General features: G+C 36.6%; 1 protein-coding gene across 1 annotated transcript; it reads left to right on the forward strand.

Moving 5' to 3' along the window:
- The first annotated feature begins 306 nt into the window (after positions 1-306).
- On the forward strand, positions 307-5540 carry LOC127372305 (C-type lectin domain family 4 member E-like). Its single transcript, XM_051415869.1, has 8 exons — positions 307-389; positions 1853-1930; positions 2866-2979; positions 3441-3518; positions 3843-3914; positions 4156-4307; positions 4698-4822; positions 4914-5540. The coding sequence occupies exons 1-8, from the start codon at positions 323-325 to the stop codon at positions 5107-5109; spliced, it is 882 nt and encodes a 293-aa protein (XP_051271829.1). The 5' UTR covers positions 307-322; the 3' UTR covers positions 5110-5540.
- Positions 5541-8221: the final 2681 nt, after the last annotated feature.

An 8221-nucleotide genomic window follows, 5' to 3' on the forward strand; every position in this document is an offset into this window, starting at 1 on the left:
AATTTTGGTTACAATGATTAATTCGTTTACTTTTGACAAAACATGTCATATTTTGAAGTACAATGTCATTTCTCAAACAAATCTTTCAGTTACAGATCTTACAAACTTTAAATAGTTATTATCATCCCTTCCCCCCATCTGTGAATTCATTGTACAACAGGAAACATTCAAACAAACCAATGAATAAAAAGTTTGACTGCGGTCAAGAAGGTGTTTCATAAAGCCCTCCCCATGCTTCATTTTGCAGGAAGGTTTTTTTAACAGTTAGCTGTGAACTTGAATTTAGTTTTCTTTCAGACTCACTGAGGGTCACAACAGTAAAATGTCTGAGGCTGATGGAATAGTGTACTCTGATGTTAAGTTCACAAGAACGAAGAGAAACACCCGTGGTGAGTCTTTAATGAGATATCTATCAATCTATATATCTATCTATCTATCTATCTATCTATCTATCTATCTATCTATCTATCTGTAGGGAACCACTTTGTAGGGTGTTACAGTGGTTTAAATGTATTAGTGTAATCAATTAATTTTGGTTATCAAAGTTTATAATTATCAAAAGATAATAAGAAAATTACTTTAATTAATATTAAAGATCCTCGAGCACCACCCTTAAATAAGGGAAACGATAGCCAATAATTGATTAATCAGTCTCATAAAAATACACTAAACTATTAATTCAGAAATCGGATTAATAATTAAATTAATAACTACAACCAAAATCATTATTATATGTTAAAGTTGAAGGCTTTGGAGTTCTGGGTTGAAGAGGTTGGTATCACCCACTCTTGTACAAAATTAAATAGGCCAGCATTTATAAACACAAACATTTATTAATGAGATAATAAACACAGAGTAAAATAAACAATGTGCAATCTAACTTAAAGGAACTAAGTTGAAGGAAAAAGGTGTGTGTGTGTGTGTGTGTGTGTGTGTGTGTGTGTGTGTGTCCTCTGTCCTCTGAAACACTTGTCGGTGAGAGACAAAGAGCATGGAGTGTGTGCTGAGGTTTAGGCCGAATATGTGTGTGTGTGTGTGTGTGTGTGTGTGTGTGTGTGTGTGATCGTAGATTAACGGGGCCGTTAAAAGGGAGTTAGTTGCATGCAAAGACGGTGTTCGTGTGAAGCATAACATGAAACTAACATCACCTTAGCACTGTCTCAGAGACTACAGTTACTATAGTAACCTGCTTTAATCAGAACAACAACACAATATAATAACCACAATAACCTGAATAATAAAAACACATCAGTAACATTAACAGTAATAAACAGTTCTTGTTCAGCAGTTTACTCTGTTAAATTATCTGTCTATGCCCAGTACATTACCGACAGTCCACTGGAGGAAGATGAAGAAGAGTTGCGGGTGGGCTGCGTGGATCAGCTGGCGGTCCTGTGAGCCAGGCTGATCAGAGTTCTGGTTCTGGAGTCCAAACAGTCTGTGCTGTGCGATGTCCGCTGGTGCAGGTTGCAAGAGGAAAGACGTTTCACTCGTTGCTCTGCAGAGTTAACGACTCGGTGTTAACATCACGTTGCTCCGGTAAAGTCAGCTGGCAGACTTTCTGTTTAAAGCTGCAGATGTTGACTCCCGTTAGCGGTGCGCTGGACAGGGATCGCAGGAAAAAGCTTTTATACCGGACTATAATCCTTTATCGAGCGTCGTCAGCGGGGTCGGGCCGCACCGAGGCCCAAAACTCTAAATCTATCTATCTATCTATCTATCTATCTATGATTGTTGTTTGTTTTGTTTGACAGAGTTTAAAAGATGAACGTTTAATGTCACACTTTATCAGTTATCTGCAGATATTTGCAGTTCTTTCATCAGCAGTTTGGTTTTGTGTTTTGTGTCGCAGGGACCACTTCCTCAGAGGCTGAACCCACATACTCTGAAGTCAGGATCTTGAAGACTCATCCATCCACAGAGCTCCCTGGTGGGTAAAACACTGTTCAACAAACGAGAAGGTGAACTGTGACCTCCAGTCAGTGGTCCTCATGAAACAAACCTGTCTCAGCATTTTTTACTTTTTCCAGAATAAAAACGTTTATTCTTCAATGAGCTTTCTTCATCAGACTGCTGAGGGAGTGTTCTCTAGAAACATAAGACTATTAAAACACAGAAAGTTCAGAACAGCAAGATTTTATTTACACAATTTACTCAATAAAATATTTGTTTGTTGCACAACAAAATATATTACAGTAAAGTATTATGGTTACACACACACACACATATATATATATACAGACAACAAAGAAACAAACAAAACTGCCACAACACAAAATAAATATAGAGATTATTACTGTTATGTTGTTTGTGGTCGTCTGTTATTTTAATATGTCACATATTCTGCCTCCAGAACATATTAAATATAGATTTTACATGATGGAAAATGTGCATTCAAAATTACATCCACTGTTAAAAAAGGACTATTACGTCATATAAGTTACATTTATAGCTCTCATCTAATAAAAGGTACAGAAACGGTCACTGCCTGCAACTTACAAGTAGCATAAAGGGAACTATAATCTAAGTTTCATTATACAACCCTGTGTTGTAAATAACAACAAAATAACTTTGAATTGTTTGTAATAACTTTGACCTCAAATTAATAATATTCGAGATCAGTGCAGATGATGACCTTTATGTCCCTATACTGAAAAGATAGAGGGGAGAGTCAGAAAGAGAAAGACCAAGAAAGAAAGAGAGAAAGAAAGAAAAAGGGTGGTGGATGCCTCAACTTATCTTCAATGTATGACTTTAACTTGCAGTATTTTTACAGTGTAGTATTATATTTGTACTCTAGTGAAGGAGCTGAATACTTCCTCCACTACTACATCTGGTCTGTCTGTATCTTCTGCTGGTCAACAGGTTCCCAACAACACCCAGTGTCAAATGGAGGGTCAAAGGTCACACCAGAGAGAGTGGTCATAGTAGTTCTCAGTGCTCTCCTGGCAGCTGCTGTCATCGCTCTCGGCTTTACCTGTGAGTTTGTTCTTTTTAAAGTGAATTCATCTGGATTGAAATTAACAAACGTATCTAATTACAGTTATTGATAACATAAAATGTTTATTTCATATAATTTTTGAGATTTTAAAGTGCAAATGATGAAGTAAACATGTACTGAGATTTAGTTTTTCTTAATTCATCGACTAAAAAAACACAAGTTAACAGAACTTTGTCATTTAATTTTTTGATAAATCACAACTTCTTCACAACACTTCAACTTTTACTTTGAATGCTGATAATTTAGGCCAAACAATATAAGCTTGAGTTTTTACAGTGCAGAGAGATTTTACATTGGAACAAGTTAAAATGATGACTTTCATTTTTGGAACCCAAACTTTATCTTAATTAGTTCATATTTCTGCAATAAACACATTTATTATCAAACACTGATGATTTACTAATGCAGTGTTTGACCTGTGCTTTCTTTTTTTAATCAGCTCTTGATAACATGCACACCAAGCAAAGTTTCCAGACTCTGAGAGACGAACTTGAAGCTGTGAAAAGAAATCTCACAGGTAATCCAGTCAGGTTTAGAAACTGTCTGAAAAGGTTCAGTCTACAAGTTAAAAGTCTACTTTAACCTACATTTTGCAACACTGCAAGATCCTTTTAAAATGTGACATCTCACATCTCAGATTGTGTTTGAAACTGTCTAAAAGATTTAGTCCACAAGTCTCTGCAAGTCACATTTTGTGTTTAACTGGATTGTTTTCAGTTCTGACAGGTGGACCCTGATATTGATCTGTTAATTATTAACTGACTGTACTGTGAAAGAGTTTCAGGTTCAGATTCATAAATAAGAGACGATCCTGATGAAAGTGAAATTGTTTTCATAACAGAGAGACACTGTGAAGTAAAATCATACAACACGGTGCAGCAAACCAGCCCACAACCTCCTGTAGTAAAAGAAAGTAAGTGATGGATTTTGCCTTTCTTCCATGTTTGCATCCTCTGATGACGATTAAAGAACCAGTGATGTATTGACAGATACAAGAAGTCAGATTGGCAGTATATATACCTGTGAAGTAGAAAACTGTTGCCTCTGTCTGATTGTCTCAGCTGCTCTCAGATTCAAACTCGTTCATCTCAAAGTTCCAGTTCCAAAGTGATCTGTTTCACCTGACTCAAGTCTTTACTGTGATCTCTTCAAAGATGACCCATGTCTAAAATGTGAACGTGGCTGGGAGCAGGATGGAAGACAGTGTTATTATTTCTCCATCGATCTTTTAACCTGGAGTGAGAGCAGAGATAAATGCCGACAGAAAGGAGGAGATCTGGTTCAGATAGACAGCAGAGATGAGCAGGTAAAACACACTGCTGCAGGTTCATGTAGCTCACTGGCTTTATTCTCATTTATTTTATTTTTTAATTTTTTAATTTTAATTTTTTAACCTTTATTTAACCAGGAGAAGTTTCATTGAGATGAAAAATGTCTTTTACAAGAGAGTCCTGGCCAAGACAGGCAGCAGCACAGTTCCACTGTTACAGACAATCATTTAAAAACAACAGAGAACATATAAATAGAGTCACAGTCAGAACATCATCAAACAATGCATGTACAGACAGAAGAGGCAGCTTCAACATCATTAAGAAAGGATTTAAACCTGTTTAATCACATCCTTGTGTTTCCACATTAGTTCAGCACAGAAAAGTCATGTTACATATTGTGTTTTTCATCAATGTTTCCTGTCCAGACATTCCTGGAGCTGAAAGTGAGAGAAAAAATGAAGAATGATGGGGACATGTTCTGGATCGGACTGACAGACTCAGAGAAAGAGGGCACATGGTTGTGGGTAAACGGCTCACCACTGAACGAGAGGTTTGACTGTTATAAATATATTTTTTGTCAGATTCGAAAATCAAAGTTATCAGTTTTATTGAACCAGTTCTTTCTGTTCTCTTACTCTTAGGTTGACATTTTGGAGCGCCAGTGGGCCAGATAACTGGGCAGTGTACAATCCTGATGGAGAGGACTGTGTGATGATGGGAAAGAAAGCAGGAGCTCCTGATCTGAAATGTTGGTTTGATGAATTCTGCAAATATACTCGCAGAAGTATTTGTGAGAAACCAGCAGAAACTGGACATTTTACTCTTCAGTGTGTCTGAAATGTAGTTTAAATAAAGTCTCAGCCTGTTAAACAATCTCAGTACAGGATACAGAATTTGGAGCAGTTTTATTTTTATATATGTAATGTTAAAATAAATGAATAAATAAGGAAAATATTAAAATGCAGTTTGTTTAATGTGCCCAACAATACTATTATATATTATATCATCAGACTATAGTTACTCATGTATTAATGGAAAAGCAGCTTTTTACTGTCATAGTTTGTTGAAGTTGAGCTCATTTCTAACTGTTATATATCATATTATTATATTAATTGCTGTCCATATATATGATTATTTTCACAATTCAAAAATGTAAAAATTACTTAAACCATTATCACCAGTTTATTTTCTGTTAATCGACTGATCATTCCTGCTGTACTTGTATACTGTTGGGTAGTTACATTTATAATAAAACATAATATTTTATAGTCTCTGTATCTTTGAATGAAAAATTATCCTATTGTAAAGTAACTAGTAATTAAAGCTTTATAGAAGTTATTAAAAAAAAGGTTTATTACCAATCCAACAATAAAAACTGTTTGCTTTTGTTGATCGAAGAATAATAATGTTAAAACATTATTAAAAATGTGAACTCCAGGAAGACCAGCAACCACTTTGTAGAAGTTAATGTGGATCCAAATACAGAATAAAGTATTTAGATTGTTTGATAATTCATAAAATGCTAGCCTCATCATTTATCTGCATTTTCTTTCTCATAACCCCGTCTGTCTGCATAAAAGTAGTGTTTGAACACACTGTGGTTTGTACTGCAGAAAGTAGTGTGTTGCTATAAAAATGGCGAGAAAAAGGCAATTAACAATGGAAGAGAGACAGACCATCATAACACTTAAGTATAAGTATAAGTCTTTCCTACAGAGAAATTGTGAAGAAAGGCAAGGTGTCAGTGAGTACAGTCTCCTTCACCATCAAAAGACACTCAGAAACTGGGGGGAAACTCTGACAGGAAGAGGTCTGGCAGACCCAAAGCCACAACAGAATCAGATGACGTTTCTGAGAGTCAACAGCTTGCGTGATAGGTGGCTCACAGAACAACAACGTCAGGCTCAGCTTAATAGTGGTCGTAATAAGCAAGTCTCAGTTTCAACTGTAAAGACTTAAAGCTGCAGGTTTGACAGGTTGAGCTGCAGTAAGAAAGTCATTGCTAAGACTTCAGAATAAGGAAGATTCCTCAGTGTGTGACATCAACTGTCAAACATGGAGGAGGAAGCGTGATGGTCTGAGGCTGCTTTGTTGGATCCAGGGTCGGTGACTTGTACAGAGTGAGAGGCGCCCTGAACCAAACGGCCTTGGACAGCAGCATCATAAAGCACTAGGAAAGATTCAGCACCTTGGACAGAGGTAGCTAACATTACTAATTTACTGCTGCCAACAAACTCTTTACTTCTTCATTCCTAAAACTTTATTTTATTTTATTTTATTCTGTCTTTCAAATACAGATTGTACAGCACTGACAATCCTCTATCTGTTTTGTTTATTTCACAACCCATTATCATGACCCCAGTTATAAGAACCTGGAGTTATCTTTGAACCAGCAGAACTTTAGTTTGAGTTACACATCTACAGCTATGCAACCAATAAAATGTATTTTAGAAATACATTTAATAAAAAATAAAACATTTTTATTTGATTTTCATACTCCACCCAAGGTAACATTCTGGTACAGGGAGATGTTTTAATGTGTTACCTTGTGAGAGGATAAGTGTGGTCCTTTGGGACAATGAAGGTTCATTTTTCAAGATCCGAAACTGTCCAAGATTCTGGGGACCTCACTGTTTATTGTACAAACACAACTTTATCAGTGATTTTGGGTGAAACTGGATCGTATTTTATGGAGAAAATATTGTCTGGTTTTCCCTCTGACGTCCTCCAGCTGCTCTGACTCGACTCCACTTACTGCTAATGTAGCTGCCGTTAAACAGCATCCAGTCACAAACTCAGAAAGATTTGTATTATTTTATTTCCTGTTTAGGTCTGCCTGTATTATTTATTTTTTTAATATTTTTTTAACAATCATACAGACTTAATAGGCTTTTTTTTTTAAATTTAGTGTTTTCTTGTTCCTGGTGCTTGGCCATTGTTGTCATAGACAATTTAAATTTACTTTTCTTCAGAGAAGTGAACCAAACACTGGGAAATAGGCCTGCTGTGTGTATTTTTAAAAAACCTTTCTTACGTGCCTTAAAATCAAAAAGGCCTAGTACCCCTCACAAAGCATTGGCGACCCCTAGTGGGGATCCCGGCCCCATGGTTGCTGCCATTGACCGTATATATAATGGACAGCTTCCGGGTCTGAAACAAAAAAAAATTGCCACCAGTGTGACGCTGGTTACTCTTAGTCAACTATAAACTTGATAGTTACTGTATTAAAACTACCTTTGGGTCGTAGGTAATATTGTAAAAATAGTAGATACCAACACTTTACGTTATCTTTGTTTCACTTATATCTTGAATAAACAGAAATTATATACGGTATAAACATTTGTGATTAAATATATAAATTTGGTGTTAGATTTCCATTTATACGCCTTGTTTTATTTTTTTGTTTTGTTCTATTTTGATTTGTTTTGTGTTTGTTCTGGTATCCTTGATGCATTTTTGTTGGACAGTTCGAATAAGGTCCTGTACACATGTGTTTGTATGGCCGAACTTGGTATGAGCCTGAATATTAACCGTGTATGTCTAAAAGAAAGAGACTTTGTATTAAACCCTTACCTTGCCTTATCATTTTTAGTCTCTATTTATATTTGTATACACTGTTGGACAGGGCGTGCTGTGCTGGTTCATCAATACTTGAAGCTGGTTCTGCTTCAACCATGTGTCACAGTGTCACTTTCCTGTCCTGTGGGCCCCTCTGTGAGTGTTGGCAGATTGACCAGTACTCCTTTAATCCTCTTTACTGCCATACTCATGTGGTCCGTCTATCTATCGTGCTGCAGGGCCTGCTTGTTCAGCCATTCCCACATCAGCTTCTTAAAAGAGTCCACCTCTGTCTGGACTTGGTGGGAAGCGAGCGTTATGTCAAAAAAGGACACAGGATGATGTTTCGGTTCCAGATCCAGAGGTGGGCCGAGTGCTCCTGGTTTCTCTT

Source organism: Dicentrarchus labrax, unplaced genomic scaffold, assembly GCF_905237075.1.
Source record: "Dicentrarchus labrax unplaced genomic scaffold, dlabrax2021, whole genome shotgun sequence".
Classification (NCBI taxonomy): Eukaryota; Metazoa; Chordata; class Actinopteri; family Moronidae; genus Dicentrarchus; species Dicentrarchus labrax.

What these genes read in the sequence shown, in the direction of transcription:
- LOC127372305 (XM_051415869.1), top strand. Translation starts at nt 323, where the DNA reads ATGTCTGAGGCTGATGGAATAGTGTACTCTGATGTTAAGTTCACAAGA. An exon ending in CATCGCTCTCGGCTTTACCT is followed by an intron (nt 2,980 to 3,440) that starts GTGAGTTTGTTC and finishes TTTTTTAATCAG; the next exon opens with CTCTTGATAACATGCACACC. An exon ending in GGCTCACCACTGAACGAGAG is followed by an intron (nt 4,823 to 4,913) that starts GTTTGACTGTTA and finishes TCTTACTCTTAG; the next exon opens with GTTGACATTTTGGAGCGCCA.